The sequence below is a fragment of the Diadema antillarum genome, unplaced genomic scaffold (assembly GCF_040938485.1).
Source record: "Diadema antillarum isolate AM-2024a unplaced genomic scaffold, OU_Dant_1.0 seq00001129_RagTag, whole genome shotgun sequence".
NCBI classification, from domain to species: domain Eukaryota; kingdom Metazoa; phylum Echinodermata; class Echinoidea; order Diadematoida; family Diadematidae; genus Diadema; species Diadema antillarum.
In genome coordinates, this window is record NW_027271942.1 from 316129 (window position 1) to 339465 (window position 23337).

The following is a 23337-nucleotide window of genomic DNA, read 5'->3' on the forward strand; positions in this document are numbered from 1 at the left end:
TCATGAAAGTCATAAAAACCTAATTATTTTTACAAGTAATCACTTTCATTGATTAATTTTGTGCTAATTATGGTAGAAGAGTGGTCACTGACAATTTCCAATGAAAAAACAATGAAAAAACAAAAGTTGAAAACAAGAAATACATAAGAAATTCTGAAAACAATAAAATACATAAGAATTGGAATGAGTTTTGGAAGTTTTTGTGATGTACAATGTTGAATATGCTAAAACAGATTTACAGATCAAAAATTAGACTCTCAATGCTTTTAATTAGGCTAAAATATGATCTTGAGATTAATTTGCATAATTAATAAAATTAGAAAATGATTTTTTCAAAAAATCTTATGACGCAATCTTGTAGATTTTGACGTGGGTCTCACGCATGCAAAATTTCATCGCGATCGCACCACCGATGGCCGAGATCTCGGGGGGGGGGGGGGCGGCGGAATCCAACCCCCCCCCCCCCCCCCCCCCCCCCCCCCCCCCCCCCCCCCCCCCCTCCCGGTCTGAGCATAGCCAAAAAAGCCCGGCCCCTTTAGGGTTAAAGTAATAAGCTAATTCAGGAAGTGACAGAATCAAGAAACACTGCAACTTAGAGTGTTTCATTTCTCTGTTCTCGATTTCTGTATAAATCTTTGAAAAAACAAACAAAAACAAAAACAGAAATGACTGCTACACCCTGCTCAAGGCCCATCAAAGTTGGCTGCCACACACAATCTCTAACACTGTACAGCATAGTTCACATATATGCACTTTGTCTTTGTAATTTGTACCTAAACTTACACTTTAATGCAGTCATTCAAAACTTTTGTGACCATATTTTATACGTTTTTTCCTATTTTTGAACAGCTCTCAGTAGAAAACTCTCATTGAGCTACTCAATGAATACAATGGTGAGTGAAACAAAATACAAAGCAACACAGCAGGTTTATATAGTTGAACATTAATAAACTTCGCCTGACAAATCACATTCATCACAAAAACTTATTTGATTGGGTTTTTTTCTACAATAAATGAGCAGTTTGTGGGAAAAAGAGAATACTGCAGAACCATCCACTCTTTCAGTAAATTCTCTGCCATCACATCTACATTCATGCGTTAACAAATCACGTGATATGCAGCTTTCATACAGTGGAAGACACATGAAACAGAGATTTGTGATCTCCACATCACCCACAATGCCTCCATGGAAATCAAAAGATTAACCCACTGAGGACAGGCTAATTTTGTTACAACATGCATTTCCCATAGACCCCTGCCCTGAGCATACTCGGGAACTCGTCCTCAATGGTTAAGTGTGAGGCCATACTAAATGTGTGCCAACCATCCATGCTATTGACAATATTGTCATGTAGTCTTTAATCAGACTCTTATTGTAAATGAGTATGATGGGTGACATGTTGCTGGTGACAATGTCATAATTTGTGATTACAGCGATTCATACAACAGGGCCGTAAAAGTATTTGTGCACTGATTCGCTTCTCCAATGATGGCATGTCAATGTGTGGGATGCAAAAACAGCATGTTCAATTTACACTTGTACCAAATATTGCAAAGATTTGAATTTCACCTGGAAACATTTATAAAAAAGAGCTCAAATTATTGACCGAGACAGCTATCACGGACAATCTCCTCATGAAATGTCCATGCGAGATCTTACTTTGTGTAGTGACTGTGAAAAGGATTAAAATGAGGTATAAGGAATACAGCATGTGAAAGAAGAGAGAAAAAACAAAACAAATCGAAAGAGAGGGAGAAAGAAAACTGGAAATGCACATACTAGTACTCCAAATTACAGGAAAAAAAAAAAAAGAAGTCTAGTAATGAATTACACGTCAGTTGCATACAAAATTTACAAAATAACACAGGTTTTGGATGTGTTGTTACCACGGTTACTGCGGCTGCTTGCTGGCCGTCTCCTGTCCTGCTCCTGGAATCGAGACCTGGGTTCCTGGAAGTCGCTAAAGGACAGAGACCATCCCCCCACTGGCTCCGGCGCTGGGCCCTCCACCGTTGATGTCATCGCTACCAAAGGGCTTATTAAGTTTGTACCTGTCCGCATCCGCCATGGCCGTCTTCAGGGCATTCGGGTCGCTTTTCTCGTTGACTGTCTTGCCTCCTTTCTATAGTGGTGATCAAAACATTGTGCCCAGTTATTGGATTTGTCAACATGATGATTATCACTGGCCATAAAACCGTATCAGATATGATTCCCAAAAGAATACTGCAACTGCATACACTAGCACTTTAAACAATTCTCTCTTCCTACAAAACCAATCTCAGTCACTTTAAAGGTGGGTCTTAGAATAAAGGCCAATATCTGGTCATGTTTATATTACTTTCAATGAAAACTGTCATGACCAGTTAGTCTCAATGCAGTTAGCTTCTTTTTTTTTCAATGAAGCCTACTATTTCACAATTATAAAAGAAAGAGATAATCGTACAAACACTAGAATAAACCATGTTGCGACACTGGACATGCAGAATGGCAAGAGCAAAGGGAAAAAATGATGGAAATCTAAGCAGATGTTAAAGAAGAGCTTATCTGTTTTCAAACCTTGCTGAATGTCTTGGAGATGTCTCCTTGAGATAAAGCAGAGATAGAGAGAGCTTAACCACGGTCACACTGGCAAAACATTGCAAAGTTTCAGTTGCAAGCATTCAGACTGCACAAACTTTGAGAAGATTTGCGTGGGTGCTAGTAATTACCCTGGTTTTGAATGGGAAGTTTTGCAAGAAGTTTTGTGAATTTTTTTTTTTTTTTTTGGGGGGGGGGGGGGAAATTTGCAGTCTAACTGGCTAAATGTTAACTCTTCTCATTCATCAAGTCAAAGTACAAGTTGCATTAATCATTTGAATGAAAAAACAAGGAAAAGTAGAAATTACGCGGTGCGTAATATATGTCCCCGCCGGAAGTAGCATTTTGTAACAAAATGTACAATACAGGTCAAAAAATCAAGGTCAAAGGTCAAAGAAGTCAAAGGTCAAAATTCTGTGTAGAAGTGTTGAAGCCCTCACCTAGTGCCATCACATAAAGCAAACGGAATCGAAATCGGGTTAGAAATGGCGAAGGAGTAGGATTTTGTAGCAAAACGTACAATATAGGTCAAAAAATCAAGGTCAAAGGTCAAAGAAGTCAAAGGTCAAAATTCTGTGTAGAAGTTTTGAAGCCCTCACCTAGTGTCATCACATAAAGCAAACGGAATCGAAATCGGGTTAGAAATGGCGAAGGAGTAGCATTTTGTAGCCAAATGTACAATACAGGTCAAAAATCAAGGTCAAAGGTCAAAGAAGTCAAAGGTCAAAATTCTGTGTACAAGTTTTGAAGCCCTCACCTAGTGCCATCACATAAAGCAAACGGAATCGAAATCGGTCAGAAATGGCGAAGGAGTAGCATTTTGTAGCAAAATGTATAATATAGGTCAAAGGTCAAGGTCAAAGGTCACGACTGAAATTTTGTGTACAAGTTTCAAAGCTCCCATGTAGTGCTATCATATAAAGCAAACAGAATCAAAATTGGCTCATAAATGACAGAGAAGTAGCAAATTGAAGATTTTGATCACACATGGACGGACACACGGACGCTACAACGGACGGACGGACGGACACACACACGTACGGAGCCCGTTTCATAGTCCCCTGTTCGAACTCGTTCGGCTGGGGACAATAAATTGGAAAAAAAACTTAATAGCTGCAATATTTCAGTAATTATCAACTGGCTCCATTGGGTGAATTTAGCTCCCATTGATGGGATCACCCTTGCACAGTGTGAGATTATAGTGCAGACCAGGCCATTTGCAGGATTCCTAGCCATCTTTTGCACCTGTCCAGTGCGTGCTAGCTTCTAAACAATCTTGCACTATATAAGGGCCATTTCATTAAAGGGAGCTTCATTTACCAAAAGAAGTCATTTGATAATTGGTGAAACGTCGCAACAATTGAGTTAATTTCCAGTTGTTGTTTTTTTATTATTATTTAAATGATTATAACAACACTTGCTAAACTTTGAGAACATCGCGAAATAAAAACTTAGCGACAATTTGCCAGTGTGACAGCAGCTAATGAGGGAGAAGAGTGCAATTTGCTCTCACCTGAGCATCGGAATACAGCATTTGGGCTCCCTTTCCTTCTTTGACTCGGATCTCCCTGCCATTGTAGCCCTTGTCCTTCAAGTTCAAAGTTTTCTCCTCAATCTGCTGGATGGCCCAGTCAAAGTCACCACTCGTTTCTGCATGATGGCGACAAACGACACATGAGTCAGTCATTTCTTACCTGCTGAACTTCACAATCATGCAGAGATTGGAGTATTTGTGGCACAGTCTGTAACTGACGGTAATCACATTCTCCCACAAAGATCATTTTGAGTTCACTACTCATCCCTACATCAAACAGTTTTTGTAAAAGCTCTTTTCCCTTTAGATTTTTGTTACTTAACCTCAAAAGTGCCCTGGCATTCAAATGAATGATTTTTCAATTTTTTTTTTTTTTTCCTCAGCAAACACTGTACGAAGCCAGGAAGATAGTACTATGAAATATTTTTCTTCAATCATCACTATGAATATGAAGAGTGCATAATGTTATGTCATTCTTCACTTTTCACAAGTCAAGCAATGATATATACAAACACCAGCATTGTTCAATCTTGACACCAGATTACTTAGGGATGACACTTTGCCCTGGGTTACAATGAGCAACAGATCCATACCAATTCATTTAAGTTTGTGACTCTCACATTCCTAGGATCTGACTACCTTGTTTCAATACTGAGAGTGAATGAGAAGATGAGAAATGTACCCATTGAGTAAGGCAGTCACTGTGCTTTCTTGAACCAATAGTCTGTTACAGACACTCTAACACTTGATGGCTTGGCAAGAAGCAAGCCCCCACCACCCCCTTGATGGAGGTGGGTCTGGAACATAACAAGTTTCAGGTCAAAGAAGTCTTGACAATTTCCTAAACTTGTAAAAAGTCTCCTGCAAACTATGTGCAGCTTATCAATTTTGTGCATGGCAGGTTTCTCTACAGTCTTTCTTCTGCAGACATAGTAAATTAGAAAAAACAAGGAATTTTGGGCAATTTCTACTCCCTTACATAAATGTACCAGCTTCTTACCAATTTTGTGCATGACAAGTTTCTGCCACTCTTTCTGAAGCTCGCCCGCCGGCGGCCACTTGACTTTCTCCAGGATGAAAGGGAGCACCGGCTTGCTGCATCTCTGGGCCAGCTGGAGGACCAGGCCCATCTGCTGTGTCTCGCTGATCTCTGGGCCCATGCAGCACACCACTGACGTGCTCGCAGAGATGTGGCCCTCTATGAGAGGGGTGATGTTGACGGAGTTCAGCTTGTCCTCGGGAAGCAACTCCGTGATGAAGCCTTTGGCATCAAGCCTGCAGTACATGAATAATACAGAAATTTTTGCCTTGGTCACACGATCAGTATTAATACATGCATGTAACCCGCACATTCTTGCATGTTAGCTCTCAATGTGCCAGGCCCAAAACCCCTAACGTGCCAGAGGTTTTTACCTAATGCCAGAACGTTTCAAAACTGGACTGTCAATGAAATTTAAAACCGCCATATCTCTGAAACTATTGACTGTTTTGAATTGAGTTCTACATGGCATATATCAAGAAATGTTTGTTCTTTTGTGTCATGTAGTCAGTTTGCCATAATATCTATCTGATCCTGAAATATTGCAGAAATAATTGACACATCAAAAATATTATTACAAAATTTTTGTGTAGTATGGAAAAAAAGAGTCAGTCGTATTTTTTCTTCAATAGAACGCTCCCTTGACTCTGTAAGAAAGTTTCAGAGCAACATCTTTTCTTTGAAATGATAACAAAATTGCCTTCCAGGTTGTTGTATGATTCCAAAGATACTAGCAGTTTATTTTGTCTTATCAATTTCTCTTTCTACCTCAGTAATTCATTCCCAAATCTGAGTCCTTTAGTCCCAGTTCCTGTATTTGAAACAAAAGTAATTGTTCCGGGCCCGGGAAGAGTGTCTTTTGTCCACATGAGAAGGAAGAACCTACTAATCCTCCTTTTGTCTAAGCGGATTGCGGGTTGGGGGGGGGGGGGGGGAGGGGGTACTCTATTGAAATAGGCAGGCCTTTGTCCTCATGCAATTCCTATGCTGGCGTGGGGACGATTAGTGACGTTCACCAAAACAAAAGGATGAAAGACTTGACCGACGAACGAAAGCTGACCCTCCTTGAGGGACAAAATCAAAGCAGCTTCCCGCAGGACAGCATCCGAGCGGAACTACGCAAGTGAAACCGCATAGACAATACACGCAGATTCAATAGCATACACACGTGTGGTTTACCAATGAGATTTTGATCCACACAAATCTCGCAGAGGGTGCGCTCGCTGTGGATTTTTCTGACGCGAAAAAAATACATCTAGCTGGAAAATCATGTATTTACTCAAAAATTTCCAATGTAAGGATGCTCATATTTTTAGTGGAAACGGCTATGCTAATCAGCTACCCGTACATATCATTGGCAGTTTCTTGGTGTAACACATTACGGTACTACAAGAACTTTAATGATCAATGCTTTCTCACTCTTCTTAGTCGCCGATCGGCGACCATGGCACATCAGGACTAAGGTCGCCGTTCGGCGACCATGGCACGTTTAGAGTTAAACAATTGACTCTGGCCTTCACGTGCAATTTCAATTAAACTGCACAATGCCTGTCTACATCGCGAACACCTTTCACATAAAAGAAAACGAAAGTTATTCTGCATAATGACTACCACTTTTTAATTCCAATGACACCAACATTTAAAAATGATTTTAATTCATCATCTACTTCAGGACCTTACTGTAACCAATGTGTCTTTGCCTACTTACCATGATCAATTTAACACAAATTTGCCAGAAAGCAGAAAACATACAGATTGAGTACTTTGAATTATGAATTGACAGTTCACTTCAGTCAACAAGAATGTCAACAGAGAATGAAGAGCTACAAGAAAGTAGAGGATAGCAGCAGAAATCTTGTGACTTGTTTTGCCTTTCGCCAAATTTGACCAAGTTCTGATGTGAAAGGAGAAATAGTTGTGAGGGTTGTGGTAGCTCAAGAAGCTGCTGTGGTTCAGTGGATGATACTACATACTACCAATCATGAGGCCCCTGGTTCATGTCCCCCTAACAGCAGCGATTGATGGTGCCCTTATGTGCAACACTTTATCCTTAAAGGCCCAACCCTTCAGAAGGGACTTTTCATCCGTCCCATTGCATACACAAGCATTTGTTGTTTTCTTAATGGCCACAGGAAAAACATATCACAATTCAATTAAAAATCATGATCCAATTTATATATGCGTGCATTACCACGACAGTGCAGGTGCCTACCTTGCTCGTATGTGGGTGGCTTCGTTGTAGCGCACTGGGTCACAGTGGATATACACCTGGTACTTTCTGAGATGATTGTCTGGTCTCTTGGCGGGCGTGGCTGGCCGGGCTCTCCTCTCTTCAGCTGTCTGTTTGTGCAAGCCTGCCGACAGAACATGAACTTCCAGTTAGCATGCTCCATTATTATCATATTGGATAGCTGAGATATTAATATGATATTAATATTTCTCAACAGTAAACATCAATGTCATGGAAAATCCAAGAAGGAAAGCTTTTTAAAACAAAGAGAAATAGATGTGCATGTATTGTGCACGTATATGCACACACACTGCAAGGATATTAGTGTACAAAATCACTTGCACTAGGATAACTTGCTAAAGGTTGTGCTACATGGTTCTTCCTGATGATAACATTTGTGCTAAGGTACTGTTTATCTACGTGCAATGATTTGTGTTCATATCATCACAGCTCCAATTGTGATAATTTTCCTACTCAACACAAAAACATGATGATTAGTGAGAAATGGAAGGGAGGGGTGTTACAGTCAGGGAAAAAATAGGATGGTGTATTTTCTTAATTGAGTCAAGACAATTTTTCTCATATGCCTCTCTGAAAATTTGGTCCCATAATGGATAATGATCCTCTTTAACCTCTTAACATACAGCGGTTTGTGACTTTAAAAAACCCCACACACACATGTACAAAAAAAACTACAACACAATTCAACACAACACAGATCTATAATGCTCAGTGACTAATACCACTCAAACATCCGAAACTCATTTATCAAGTCCATGACATAACATGAATTTGAATGCTGCAGTCTTTTCTTTCATTCCCCCCCCCCCCCAACTGCTGTCATGTGACACGCTCCAATCTAGCCCATCCAGTGACATTTACGTACACACATAATGTGCTCTATGCCCAGCGCTTCAATGATATGCAATGCTCAGTCTTTCCTTCAAATAATATTAGCACTTAGCTATCCATTTCCTCTGCCTCCCATTTCACTGCAATATGGTGGTGCATATGACAAGAATGAAGGGCTTTTTAAAAGCATAGTTGTAACACAGTCGTAAAAATTATGCATGACAAGAAAGATAAAGAACAGAAAGTAAAGTGAAATGACAAGACTGGCTTCCACCTCAAATTTGTTTCGTGATAACTTAGGAGAAATAGGACCACAAATTGGATCTGCTTTTGCAGAAAATGACCTATAAAGTCATATTTCTGTATTTGTTTTTGTGCCATTAAAGACAAACAATGGAGAATTGAGACACAGATTGTCATGGAATGACAACAGTCTAGAAAAGAGAGGTTGCCTTCCTTCCGAACATTTTCTTTCTTTTTTTTTTTGTGGGTAGGGGACAAATTTGGTGCAGAACCCGTTCCCATCACTTCGCTTTCATGTGATGTCTCTCTCACATACCTCGGCGGAATTTCTGTTTTGAAGGCAAGATTGGGCGCATGAGGTATGGTAGGTATAGCACAAATTCTGCAGGATGAAGCAGTCAAAACATTATCATCACTTGAGAAGCAGAAGGTCAGTAAAACCATTATGGTAAATGGTAGTATTAACCTTCAGGTTCTAAATTGATGGCGGTTATATCAGTAGTGACACTGCATGATGAATGATTTTCTTCCTTTTTTTTTTTAGTATTCCTTACTGAATAGAGTGAACAAATTGATTGAAGGGTAAGATAAAATTGTGAGTGTATGTCATACAGTATCCGTTGTACCACTAGCCTTGATTGGATACATAGCATTCACATGTGATACATGACACACAGAACAGACAAATATTTTCCTTTCCCTGCCATATGTTTACTTGACTTGCAAAGGGATCTAGTTTAAGCCAGACATGCAAAAGCCACCATGACTACAATGAACTTCATATTTCCTTGTGTCCTACTTTCAAACAAAAGGCTGACAATACACAAAGTTTCTATGGTTGTGATCATAAGGTGCTTACTATCAAGACCTCACAACATCCTTACTCAAATATGTGCTCACAAATTGGCTTTCCTCTCTTCTGGTCATATCCCGACCCCATCCAAAAAAAAAAATTCCTGCTAATTACTCACAATGGCATTCACACTGTGTGAAATGCCATACCACAATGTTACCAATGACACTCCTACACATGACATGGAGAAACACAGTTTATAATAGGATGTTACAAGAAAGAAGTCAGAAAGTACGAAACACTGCAAAGTGCTACACTCATATACTAATACATTCTACTTGAAAACACGAGCATCGTAAGTAGCTTTGAAGTCAAATGTAATACAAGTTAGTACACATTATCACATAATGCCTGGATTGTTTCATTTAATGGACTTGGCTTATTATCATAATTATCATTAATATTAAAAAAAAACAAACATGTTTTACAGCGAGGATGCTTTGACAGGGCACAATGTCTCTAATTTTATATTTGAAAATGCGTGCCAGAAAGGTTTAAAGCTTGCCACATTATAGCACATGTAAGCCTACACTGATAAATGAAGGACAGATGCATTTTGATAGCTTATCAAATAATTTGTCTTGATTGAGAAATGAAAGTCTTACCAAATTACATAACATGAAATTAGTGTAGACTGGCAGATATTTGGAAATCTCACTCAGTAAGATTTGGTGTAGAAGACCTCCCTGAGAAAGTTTTGCAAAGGTTTTGCAGAATGTAACATGCCACCAATATAGTCGTCATTGATGTATATGCTATGCTCATAATATGATATATATTATATTGATGTTTCATAACCAACCTCATGGAAAATGGAGGTGGGGTAGACAGAAAAAGAAGAGAGGGTAGAAGAGTGAAAGAAAGAGAGAGGGAGGGAGGGGGGAAGAGGAGAGATGGACAGAAAGAAAGACAGCACAAGAGGTGGAGGAAATATATTCATAAGAGATGACTTTTTTGGAGAGACAGACTACATAAGATGGTAGCCTTGGAGAGACAGACTCACAAAAATTCAAAAATTACAATTGGATTTTCGCATTGGTTATGCGGTCACAGAGAAATGTGGATTGTTGTAAAGCATGTCATGAGTCTGATTCTTCCAAGTTTAGCACTTGGATGCTCTTGAAACTGCATATTAATGTGTAAACACAATATACAGAACTTGGCAGAAAGAGATTCCTGACATGCTCTCCAAAATTCCTTATTTCTCTTTGACCACTGAAGCAAATCAAATGGGATTTTCTGTTTATAGTTTCTGTGAGTTATAGTTTCAAACCCTGAAATTGTATTTGGATTGATTCACTATTCTTAAAGTTATTGTTGTGGAGGGTACCGTTGTAATCTTTTGGAGGGACATACGGTACAATGGAGAAAGAGTAAGAGGATAAGTGATGGATGATGACAAATATTGATTAAGACCTACCGGCAGCTTTCCGCTGCTTGTCCACTTCTATCCTGAACTCGTCAGCCTCTTCAATCCAGCTGGCTAAACTGGTGAAGGCAGGGGGTGTCTGGTTGACTAGCAGCTCAACTACTTCACCTGGTGAAAAGAGAGGAAGGGGGCATACAGAATTTCATGGTTGAGGATAGCAAGACATCATCAAAGCTACTATGCAAATGTCAAAATTAATGGCATAGCTTTATTGATAGTCTGTGCATTTACATTGTGAAAATCTGAATGTTCAAACATATAGTTTCCTGTTTCAAATATATAACAATTAACCTCTGAAAGAACGCACAATACACATACTTTATATTCATATCTATATATATAAATATTTCAAACTCAATTACGGCCAGTTGCTGACATAACGACCTATGATTAGTAATTTTAAAGTCATTACAGTCATTTGAAGTGAACACCTGACAAAGGTAGTAACACTACCATATATCAAGTGTTGGACTACTTTAGTATACTTTAAAGAAAAGGATATTTCTTATCCTTTGTATCACAACACACAGGCACATGAATAAGAGCAAATACTTCTGGTGCTCTTGCTGACACAACAGTAAAAAAGCAACAAGAAGATTTTAGACAAATGCAATAATTTACTAAATACCCCCTTGGCAGTTACTACCAGTATTTACCAGCACAAATACAGCCACTTACCGTATTTGTAGAGATTGACCAATGGGTACAGACCACCCCCTGGCTGCTCCATGGGTTTGTGGTAGACCACCTCACCATTGATGCAGCAGTAGACAATGACCACCTGCCTGGCCAGGTCGCTGGGAATATTCTTGGCCGAGGGGTAGATCAGACCCCAACCGATCCTGTCCCCACTCTGCACATAGTTCTTGATTGGTACCACTGAAAAACAACAAACAAAAACAAAACAGTAGCTAGCAAAGGAATCAGGGTGAACATGTCAAGTAGATATAATAAAGAAAAAAAAACTCATTGATAACAAGCTATGACATGCTAATTGAGCTACAAGCAAATTTTACATATAACACAAAATGAAAAAAAAAAAATAACTACCATAAGGTTATAGTAGGCCAATATTGGCTCTGTTCATTTGTTTTGTATAAACATTAAATATTCTCTATGTTTTAAACACAATCATGCATGTAGCATAACTTGCAGATACACCTTTGGTTGACTATTTTTCACAAAAAGGGTAACCATCACAACACTATGTGACATTCCTTGACAATACACTTGCTACATGCCTGTGAAGGAACTTCATTTAAATTTTCACTTAAATTTCAGCTCTTGTAGCAGTATCTCGCTGTATAAATTTGGGCCTAGCTTTGAACAGATATTGCCCCCTGGGGTAACAAGAACTTTCTTTCAAAAATTATGAAAGTTTAGGGGGAGCACAAAAACTTTTCATATTTGCAACATTTTTGCAAAATAACATCAATGTTGACATCAAATAATGTAGAAACATGGTTTTTGATAACATTAATGATTGTAGTCTTTTCAAACTTATATCAGTATTTTCGATATTCAAACCTGGCTTACCAGGATTTTGAATTATGTATGGCAAATAAAAACACATGACCTTGTCATTCCAGGAACCATATACCAGAACAAACTTGAACTCACTCTCTTTTTTCAGGTAGTCTACATAGCCCACAGAGTTGCTGTGACAGAAGTAGCGGATGTCTCGCACATCTTTCCTCTTGGAGATGTCTTTGTACCGCGAGAAGGTCATCATACTGGTAAGCCCGATGACCGGTGCCTTCAGCACCTTCTTGGATTGTGTAGACATCTTACAGGTGACCTGTACCTCAAAGTAGCTCCAAGCTTCAGAAAGAAAGAAACAACACAAGTAACATTATTAAGCAAGATGAGTTTTTGGTGAGTTGTTGGTCTTTTTTTCTTAAGTAAATTAATCTCAAATATATCTATGACGGGGCATGTAAATCTACCTAGGAGGAATGTTGTTACAATTATGGCATGCCTTGCAACAATTTTACGACAAATCAAAAATATCTCCTTTCGTGTGTCTGCTTGTGTGTGTATGTGTGTGAGAGAGATTCTCATGTTGTCCAAGGACATTCAGACATTAAAATATATGCAAGTTGGATTTCTGATTGTCTTACTAAATATTTTCTGCACATGCAAATGACACTTGTAAACAGCTTGTTCCTTAAATGTAATTGGAAGAATATATCATTACTTGGATGGTTCAAAGAGGACAATGTACATCTGCACTCCACATATTTTACTTTGGGGGTTAATTGGGACCTGAGCATATGACCAAATAAGACATGTGACTACTCACTGTGCGAAAGAGGTTGAGGAGAAAGAATGACCCTTCCCTTCAGTCTGCGATACTTCTTCTCCATGGAAAACCTGCCATGGTCCAAGTGCACATCAGGACTCTTCAACCAGTTCTCAAGTTTGTTCTGTAGGGGAAGTGTTTTGCTGGACCAAATTAGAGCTTCCCATAATAATAGACATAATTATGCATGTGGAACTACTGACATTACCTCCTTATGGGGAGGGGTGGGTTGTCTGTCCCGCAAATGAGGAACTACAATCATCAATGTACTTACTCATAACATCAACTAAGCTCTATCACTTCTGGTTCTAGAGAAGATTTTAAAGATTCCTTAATTGGGGGGGGGGGGGGGGGGGGGGGGCATGGTGCCCATTTGTTCACATTTATATCCTATCCCTCTGGGGATTTTTAAAGATTCTTTAATTTGCAAGAAGACAAAAATGTAAAAAGTTTACGCATGACGGACACCGGATGGTGAGTAATGGCAATAGCTCACTTGAGCCAAAAAAAAAGAAGAGATAAATAACTGCTAGTAGAATGTTTGAATGTTTGGCACGCTTTTAAATAGAGCACAATTCTGTCTGATGTTGTTGATAGAAGGTTTTTTTTTCTTCCTTTTTTAAAATTTCGGTGCATTCAGTAACCGTGCTCGTGATGAAATAGACAGAATTTAGGAATCTGACACAATTATTCTTCAGATATTTTAGTTAATTGTACCTTGCTGTACGTGGGAGGTAGGTCTGGGCGCGACACGTGCCATGTGGCTTGAACTGTCGACGCCTTGCCCATGAAGCCGAGACTGGGGAAGATGTCCTTGTTGCTCCCCCTGATCACACTCTGGCCCATCAGCTGTCCATTCTTAACAAACTGGACCACTTTGGTCAGATCCACAAACTCAATGTACACACCAACGACATCACCTGTGAGATTAAGACAACATCGTTACACAGTACAGGTAATATACTGAGCTTGGACAAGATAATATTTCTGCACTTTATGTGTAAATACAATAAAATAGAGAAAATAACTGGCTATGGCTGTACATACAAGTTCATCCGAAGAAATGCTTTCACAAAATGCAGGTAAATTACTCTTTTTCTTAGCTAGTATCTCAACTGTAAATGTATGGTTGTCATCATCATTGTATGACACCATTCCATTTCATTTCAATACATGCTTGGATGGTTCAATCAATCATCCAATGTCAATCGATCCTTTCGTCATGAAAACAGTACAACAAGTGTGGCATGAATTGGTCTTTCATTTCCTTTTCACCTATCTCGGAAATGTGACAAAATTAACTGTTTTGATCAAAAGATATTAATAAAAAAAAAGTCAAGAAAAATACTTAAATATATGTAATTCAAGGGTTTCAAGTACAAGTCTTAGTTATAATTTTCATGATCGTCTCCAAAAAAGAATACGAAAAGACTGACAATTGTGGGCCTAAGTAGCAGTGAAAGGCTGTACAACTCACCCTCGACAAACTTCTCCGTCTTGAAATAGCCCTCGCTGCCCAGTAGGATGTGGCCATCCGATGAGTACCCAGCTGAATCCACTAGTGAGCCTGGAGATGAGCCACAGCTCTGGCCCTCTCGACTTACTCCAACACATATCCCGCTGTCCTCACCTACACAGGCAAGGTATGCAACAGAAGAATAGATATTATGACATAACATACCATAACATAACATAACATGATAAATGTTTCCACAATACTGGGGAGTGCAGTGCATTTTGAAGTATATCCTCATAATCATCCAGCATTCAGTGGTTGGGCAAGAAAGGTTTCGATACCTTCAGTCTTGACTACATGTGAACATGAAAACAGATATTGAATTTTGAATATTGAATGATCTCATTCAAACTAGTAATTATCTACAGGTGACAAAAACATATGAAAATCAATGTACAAACCTAATTCCAGTATTTTGACTGTGAAGTAAGGCTCCGAGGGCGTCATCGTCTTCAAGAGCTGGAGGAGCTTCCCGTCTTCCCCATCCAGGTCTTTCTGTGGACGGATGGTATCCGATGTTGGGCACCCGATGGGCTCCGAGAAGCGGAAGTTACCCTTGGTGATGCCTTCCTCGTGCTTTGACGAATTGTCATTGTTGATGGAAACTGCAGCCAATAAAGAAGAGTTTGCGGGATATGGTCAACATCAGAGATTTTACTTCAGGGGTCAAATTCAGACACTGTTAGGGAATGTCATGATCCCGATAGATATCATCATTAGGCTCACATGTGAAGAAGATATCGTCAAACACTGCTTTGGAAGGGTTGGTAGACGGCCCTTACTGCACTGATGTTATCATGAGATTCCTTGTCCTCCTTTGTATATCAATCACTAAAATATATTTTCAAAGGAAAAAAAATTGAATTACAATCTGCCTCAATTTTGAAGTCACCATCACGTAATGTCAAAAGACCTCTGAAAGTCATAAGATAAGATACTTCTCTTAAGGCTAATGACACCTTCACTTTGGAAGAATAAACTTTTTGATTAGTGTTTCTTGAGATCCTCTACAAAGTCAAAAGCATGTGAAATTTCAAAACAAAACAATCCTGTAGAAATATTCTAGTATTCTTTCCTGTGAGGGGGGGGGGGGGGGGGGGGGGGCATAGATTTTAATCATGAGTCCTCTTATTGTCGCAATACATCATTATTTCCTCTTATAATATGTATTTCTTAGCGTTTTTGAGGCAGGGTGTGACATTCAATGGAATTGAAAATTTTCATTATAACTAAATGCAGGAAAACCTCCACAAATTTGGTTTTACAATTATTGTTCCAAAGTGTCAGAAAAGAAAGACAGCAGCACAGGTGAGGAACTCACAGTCAAAGCTTCCAAGACCAGGGAAGGCTATTGCCCGCTGAGCAGCAGCTACCCAGTTGTTCTGCTCTGGAAGTTCTGGGGGTGCAGCATCCATGATCATTCTAATACTGGATCCTGCAAATAACACAAAGTATAAAACAAATATAAATACACCTCGATGTGAATGACATTCACGCATGATGAGGTGAAATTCACTTGATCATATTCTTAGAACCCCTTTAAAATCCATAAGGGTTATATATATACTTACATCATCTTATCAATTTCTTATCTAGCTGTCAACATCTTGTGAGTGTCTGTGTATGTCTGTCTGTCTGTGTGTGAGGTGCACCTTTGTCAACCGCCATCTTAGCAGTGAAAGCAACGGACAGCACACTCCCTTTTATAGGTGTGAATCCGTTGTCCATCGAAAATTGATATACACAAATATCAATGGTGACATAAAATCAAAATACCATGTCAAAACACACATGCCCCTCATAACCACTGTGCCAGCATCATAAAATGTATGCCATGAAAAAAATACCTTCATCAACCACCGTATTACTTATTTCTTGGATTTACAGGATTTACATGGTGTGGAGTGAAGGTGCAATTTTCATTTAATAGTGTCTGAGGTAAAGAAGGGAAACCATAATAGTATGTTTCCTAGGTACTATAGTAACTACACAAACTTTACAAGATAATCACTATAACCAGGGCTTGACATTAGCAGTGCCCAGGGCAGAGCTGCCAACTTTTGTAAAAGCCTTTCAGTACTCTCATGGCTGAAAATCAGTAATTTGCACCTTTTTTGAGTGAAAATCAGTAATCCTTAACAGTGCAATAGAATATATCACAGACAATGATTCCTAAAATCAGTAATTTTGTTGTAACCTTCAGTATTCCTCTCCAGTTTCAGTAGAAATTACTGAAAATCAGTACTAGTTGGCAGCTCTGCCAGGGCCAGTAAAAATTGGTGTTGGGCCACCAAATCTATCTTTCGGCAGCCTGATTGGGCAATTAAGATTAAAAATAGATTTTTACTTTTGCTCCTAATTTCGGGCTACTATATGCCTTTTTTGGACTACTACAATAAAAATTCAAAGATTTTGGTGGCCAGAATGGCACACAACACAAAAAGGTTAGTTTCGAGCCCTGCTATGACACAAACATAAGTATCAAAAACTGTCACTCTTTTGGAAAACTTCCTTCACCAGCATGTACACATGTTTGGATGCTCTCAGTAAAGATGGTACCCATACCTTTTCCTACAAAGGAAGCTGATGGGAAGAATCCTCCAATGGACTGCTCCACGTTGAAGTGGTGCACAACGCTCCGGTTCTTGGTGAAGTAAGCCACGCCCGTCTGGGTGGCCGATGGCTCCTTGTCCTTCTCCACCAGGATGAACCCACAGCCAATCACATCCCCAGCCTGGCACTGGCCAGTAGCACCTAAGTTTTTACCTGCAGAGGGCGAGGATGGAATGGGTTGATCAGTTCAGTGTGCCTGTGTGTGTATGGCAGGGGTGACTAATGAAAGGGAAATATTGTATCAGCATTCTCTCACTGGGATTGCATGTCGGCAGAACATTTGAAAGTAAGCATTACCTGGTTCATAGTGCTCGCTGCGTGAGGTCATGTCAATTAACGGGCTGATGTTGCTACAACGCACGTTTCCCATAAACCCCTGTCTGAGTAAACTTGGGACCCGTTCTCAACGGGTTAAAATACCCAGAATAAAATAGGAATGTTTGACACACCCCTCTATCACAAACAACAACAAACAAGCACACAAATTATACAAGTTAACAATTCATCACTGCCCATGACACATCTGACTGCATCAGTTTTATCTATTCTATTCATGACATATCAGTTTTATATACTGTATATGGAATACCAGTGTCTTTTTACACCATAGGGCCTACTGTTTGCATCTCATCAGCCAATCCATGGAAAGCATTGGAGGCAAACATGTCTAAAGGATATAATCCTCATGACTAATTGCTCAGATTGCACAGGTATCCTGAATGACATACTTTCTTGCTGTAAACTGACGCTGTCATTTCAGTCACTGCGTGTTCCCGTTCTCAATATACAACATTTGACTCACCTTTGGCTGCCTCCCCACTACTGAGTATCTTGCCTTCAGCTGCATTGTAGGAGATGCTGCCCTGTTGCTTTCCAGGTTTCCCACTGGAAGGAGACCACGTGGCAGTGGTCAGGCCAATGTATGGCCCTTCCTTGTCATTATCCCCCAGCGAGACGAGGGCCGCCTCAAAGTACATGGATGATCCTGAGGTTAGGGGAAAGAATTAGAACATTAGCAACCTCTTTACAAATTTCAGATTTGTGTTTGGTTCAACTTCAAAAGCTGATAAAAATCCACCAACAATTTTACAATCAATTAAACATTCATGTTTACCTCTTCCTTCAGGAAGTATTTTCTTCTTATCTTATCTACCTGCATTTACAGAGTTGGTTCTTTGGCAAGCAACAATGATTACTTAGACAATACTAGACGATATTATTACACAGAAGACCACTACCTTTTATCTTCGATTCTTTTTTTTTTCCACATCTGCCATTATTTCAATTCATCATAATTTCACAGCAGTTTAATGTCTTTGCATATGCTGAGCCATACTTGTTTGGCAAATCAACCGCCTCAATTGGTACTATCAATGGCAGAAGAACACTAATCAAGCTAGCAACTGCATGATAACTCTGCTACTTGCTGGCCGGGAGGCTGCAGGCAAGAACAGTGAAACAGAGGGAACCTCTGGAGGCAACGGAAGTTTTTAATGGGAGGAAGGTACCAAGGATACCCTTGACTGACCTTTGTGGAGTGGCAGGGGGGCCTGGACATCCCCTCTCTTGGCATCCCTGAGGCTCAGCTGGTCTCCCTCCACCATGACATCATCAGATTTCAACCAGCAACCCAAGTTTGTCTGGCAACAGAGTAGCATGTCAAACATAGCATTGTAATAAATTAAACAGTAAATTCACAAAGGCTTTCAGTCTGCATTATGTCAAAATGAAATCATGGTCTCCAGCCATCAAAAAGTGCCCTGACTGACAATAACTATAAGGCAAATGATATGTTTTACATATCCATATGTATTGTGATTATCAAAATTTCAGTAAAAAATCAAAAAACAAAAAACAAAACAAAAAAACAAACACAAATTGTGTAATTGGGCTTAATACGAACATATAAGTAAGCAGGACATTTTGAGGTAAAAGTACTTCTATCAGTTGCCACAGATATTTAATTACAATGACCAAGGCCAGCAGCAACGAAAGTGCTACGGAGTTGCATGCTACGGAGTTGCACACATTGACATCTCATGTCACACATGACTATCACCGAATCGAGGAGTCCATTGGAACATACCACTGACAGGGAGGGCCCAGATGTGGCCAGCCACTCCACATGGAGCTCTGCTGGCCCCCACCATGCATTCACCGTCGGGAAGAGGTCCTCCGCTTTCATGGTCAGCCACCGCCTGCACTGGATGGCGTCATTTTTCAGCACACACACGAGGGACTTTGTAGCAGTGAGTTGCTCTACGACGAACGTTATAACATCCCCTGCAGATCAAATTTCAAACAATAAAAGAATGGTGTCATTTCTCTTTCCTATCTGCATGTACATGCAAACTATAAGTGCAGCAAATGCATCAAAGATAGAAATAGGAAACGATAACCACACTATTGGTGACAGACCAACATTACAACATTTTACAGGCTTTTAGAGTCATGAATTATTGATGATATCCTTGTCTTCCTATTCATCTCTATTTTCTTTTCTTTTTCATGGAAACAGACCCATCCACAAGATTGACTGAATGAAATTCACTGGTATTGAGACAAGAACACTGTCATTATTTCTCCATATAATTTGGTAATAGCTGACTCAAGACATTTATTTAATTTTTTTACTGGAAAAGAGACTCATGGACTACATAGTACCCTGGATAAGGAAGACTAACAATCATCAGACAGTTTATCAATACCAGTGGCGGATCCAGGCGGCGGCGCACCGGGCGTGTGCCCCCTTTATTTTTTTGTCAAAACAGAAATAAAAAATTGGAGGGGGGGGGGGGAGGGTGCGTGTGCCCCCTTTAAGTTTGTAAAGGCGTCCCCTCTTTACAGAATTCCTGGTCCACCCCTTAATACACTAAAGGTTTTTAGCTGGAGACCCTTTGCAAAAAAAAAAAAAAAAAAAAAAAGAAAGGAAGAAAAAAGAAAAGAGAAAGAAATGTGGCCTGTCATATTCATGATACTATTATTAACAAAACAAACTCCTCTGATTACATATAACAGGGGCAGATCCAGGAATTCCGTAAAGGGGGAGGCGCTTCTGCAAGATTAAACGCACCCCCCTCATTTCTTTTCTTTTTATTTCTTCTGTTCTAACCAAAAATAAAGAGGAAATGCGCGCCCGGAGCGCCCCCTCTGGATCTGCCACTGTATATATAAAGCCCTGTCTCACAAAGAGAACTTGCATTTGACTGAACATTTGTTCCATAAGGGCCACTGAGTTTGATTTGCTTTTACATTGCAATAAATTGTTGCAGCATTACGAAAAAGGGTCAGAATAATTATCTTCATTCAGCAAATAGACCAAATTTGTGAATTATCACGTGGAGACAAATCACAATAAATCACAAATACTGGCATCATCATTCTTCCCCACACCAGCAGAGAATGGAATGCACTGAAGGCCAACTTCCAATCACTTGAAGCCTTCAAAGTGCTGGTTTTGTGCGAGACGGTCCTGACAAAACAAATCTAATCAATTAGATGCACTAGATGTTTCAAAGATACTGCTAACATGTAAAGATGACTGTGCACATTAGCAGCATTCCGACTTCATGATCAGCATCCCCATTTAGGGAAATAAAAACACACACAAAAAAAAAAACAGAAAGAAAAGGATGAAGAAAAGAAGAAGAAGAAGAAAAAGGAAAAAGAATACGAGGGAAAAAAAAAAGAAAACAAGAGAAAGAAGAAGAAAAAATAGATACCTTCAGCGTATTTTGATGATTTATTTCCGTGGCCTTTTCTCGCTGGTGATGCTACCACACCATCATCACTGTAATAAATGATGCCATCTTTTGACAAGTGATCATGAGACGATTCCTTCTCATCATCTTCCTCCTCCACCACAATGGGGTCGATACTGATCCCAAGTCCAATCACTGCATCTTTGCCTGGAGACACAAATTTGTGAAAGAAGGTCATCAACTCATCAATACACCACACCCCACACTTTTTTGAAATTTCTCACTAACATTCATGAAGACAAAAAAAAAAAAAAACTTACACAAATTGATTATCCAATGATTAGTTTATTGCACATAATTTCAGTTCTGAAAGTGATATCTGCAACCATCTCGGCACCCCTCAAAAAACAAACAAAAAGAAAAAAGACCCCCACACATACACACACACACAATACAAACAAACAAAGGAAAAATAAAGTACGGCCATCACTCTTTTTTATGAACCAGGGGAAGATATTTATGCAATTTCAAGAAGGCATCAATTACCTGTAACGTTTCTCCAAGTCATTTCCTACGCACATTTACAAACATACATTGTGCATTAGAAATCCCATTTAACAAAATTGTCTTACAAGACCACCAAAATTTGTAGTGTTGCACGAGATCTGTAACAGAAAATATTCACTCCACTATTGGACTAAGTTGGCATCTGTTATGACGCTGAGAAGTAAAGTTCAACCTACCTAATTGCACAAGTTTGACCCTGAAGGCTGGGTGGCTGTTGGAGAGGGGTGCCCTGCGATGGTGGGCGAACACCACATGGTCCACGTCCTCCTGCAAATCTGGTATCCTCAGGATGGCCCCATCTTCGCCCACTTCCACTTGTTCACTGCAGTCGAGTGAACTCATTGCACAGGTACTGCTGAAGAAAGAATATCATGGTACGTAGAATACAAATTAGAACAACTCTCATTTCAATCAATTTTGTTACACACACAGTAATCTACATGTCCACTCTCCATGATAAGAAGGAGAAAAATTCTATCTAGATCTAGAACCTTGCTTTGACAAAACTCAACTTTTAATCAAAACAAACAGATATAGATCTACGGCACTAGGCCTACCGGTAATTTTTTCTTCTTCTCATCATGGAGAGTGGACATCAATGTGTGTGTAACAAAAAAATCACAGTGCGAACTTGCAACCATTAATCAGATGTGAGATGGATGAGAAGTCAAGACTAAGAGGAGGCCTCATGAGCACTACTCGGGGAGGGAGCCTCTTGAGTACCCCAGAGGTGCTCATCCATGCATGGGAGGAGAGTGCCTGCGTATGAGACGGAACCCCCCTCATCTGAGCAGATTTTCCGGACTGATATGTGACAGGGGCATTTTCATTCATCAATGAAACAGCTTACGAATATCATGCGTGCTTAGTCCCACTTTACTAGAACAATCTTAATCTTGCAATTTTTTTTTTTGCAGTGTCATCATCACTGATCATGGCATTCATACATCATTGATTCAAATGATTGTCTCATGCAACTGAGTCTGTGTCTGATGCGATGGCCTGGCTGGGGGGCATTTCATGTTCAAAGCATTTTGTCCGACAAATTTGTCGGACAAATTTGCTCCCAGCCAATCAGATGCAAGGATTTCGATTTTTTTTTTTTAAGTCAGTTTATATATAACCGTTTGTCAGAGAAACTATCTGACAAAACGCTGCATGAAATACCCCCAGGCCCCAGCCCAGCCACTAGCCAGGGCCCAATTAAATTTATAAGCAAACCTTGCTGGAATGGCAACTTCCAATAGCAACACTCAACAGCCAATCAGAAAGCAGAATTCTTGTCGTTACCATGACAATTGCCAATTGTCATCCCAGCAAGAGTTGCTATCATATCAACTCTTTATGAAATATTGGGCCTCAGCCACGCATACCACACACACCTCCCCTCGTATCGTACCGGTCAGAACGCTGCTGCTAGCGCTAGCTAACGTTACAGTAAATCACGTTGGGGATCCGCATCGCGATCTAACACTACTCAGTCTCTTATCTAACATAGCTGAGCTGACTGACCCTTTCTAAAGCAAAAGGACAAAACACCATAAACTGAGTGGATTTCGTATAATCGAGAACTACTCACTCGTTACAATACTATCTTGGACACCAGACCCACACAACTTGAGGACATATTTCGTTGCAACTGCTAAAAAGATTATGATAAAGACATGGTTGTCTACAAGCATTATTCAGCAGTGTAACACACAGAGTAGTAGTTAGTTAGGTATGCGATCTTCATCACAAATCGTTTACAATGTTGCTATGACCCCGGTTAGGTCCCGAAGGTCATGGCACATGCGCAGAATGGAAGCAGGACACATCTCGGATTTTACGAGATAGCTAGATCGAGAGAGCTAGCTAGAGCCACGCACGAGCATAGCTAG

At 39.8% G+C, this 23337-nt stretch overlaps 1 protein-coding gene across 1 annotated transcript; it reads right to left on the minus strand.

The window, feature by feature from the left end:
* Positions 1 to 1961: 1961 nt before the first annotated feature.
* LOC139744020 (uncharacterized) lies at positions 1962 to 23162 on the minus strand. The gene is made up of 20 exons (XM_071654484.1): positions 23037 to 23162; positions 21634 to 21812; positions 20912 to 21097; positions 19276 to 19472; positions 18718 to 18829; positions 17992 to 18174; positions 17142 to 17342; positions 15898 to 16011; positions 14978 to 15181; positions 14538 to 14690; positions 13778 to 13980; positions 13061 to 13184; positions 12379 to 12579; positions 11437 to 11637; positions 10750 to 10866; positions 8793 to 8858; positions 7364 to 7505; positions 5113 to 5387; positions 4092 to 4228; positions 1962 to 2123 (listed from the first exon to the last, which is right to left on the minus strand). Exons 2-20 carry the CDS (start codon positions 21797 to 21799, stop codon positions 1962 to 1964), a joined length of 3144 nt encoding a protein of 1047 aa, XP_071510585.1. The 5' UTR covers positions 21800 to 21812; positions 23037 to 23162.
* Between the last annotated feature and the right edge of the window lie 175 nt (positions 23163 to 23337).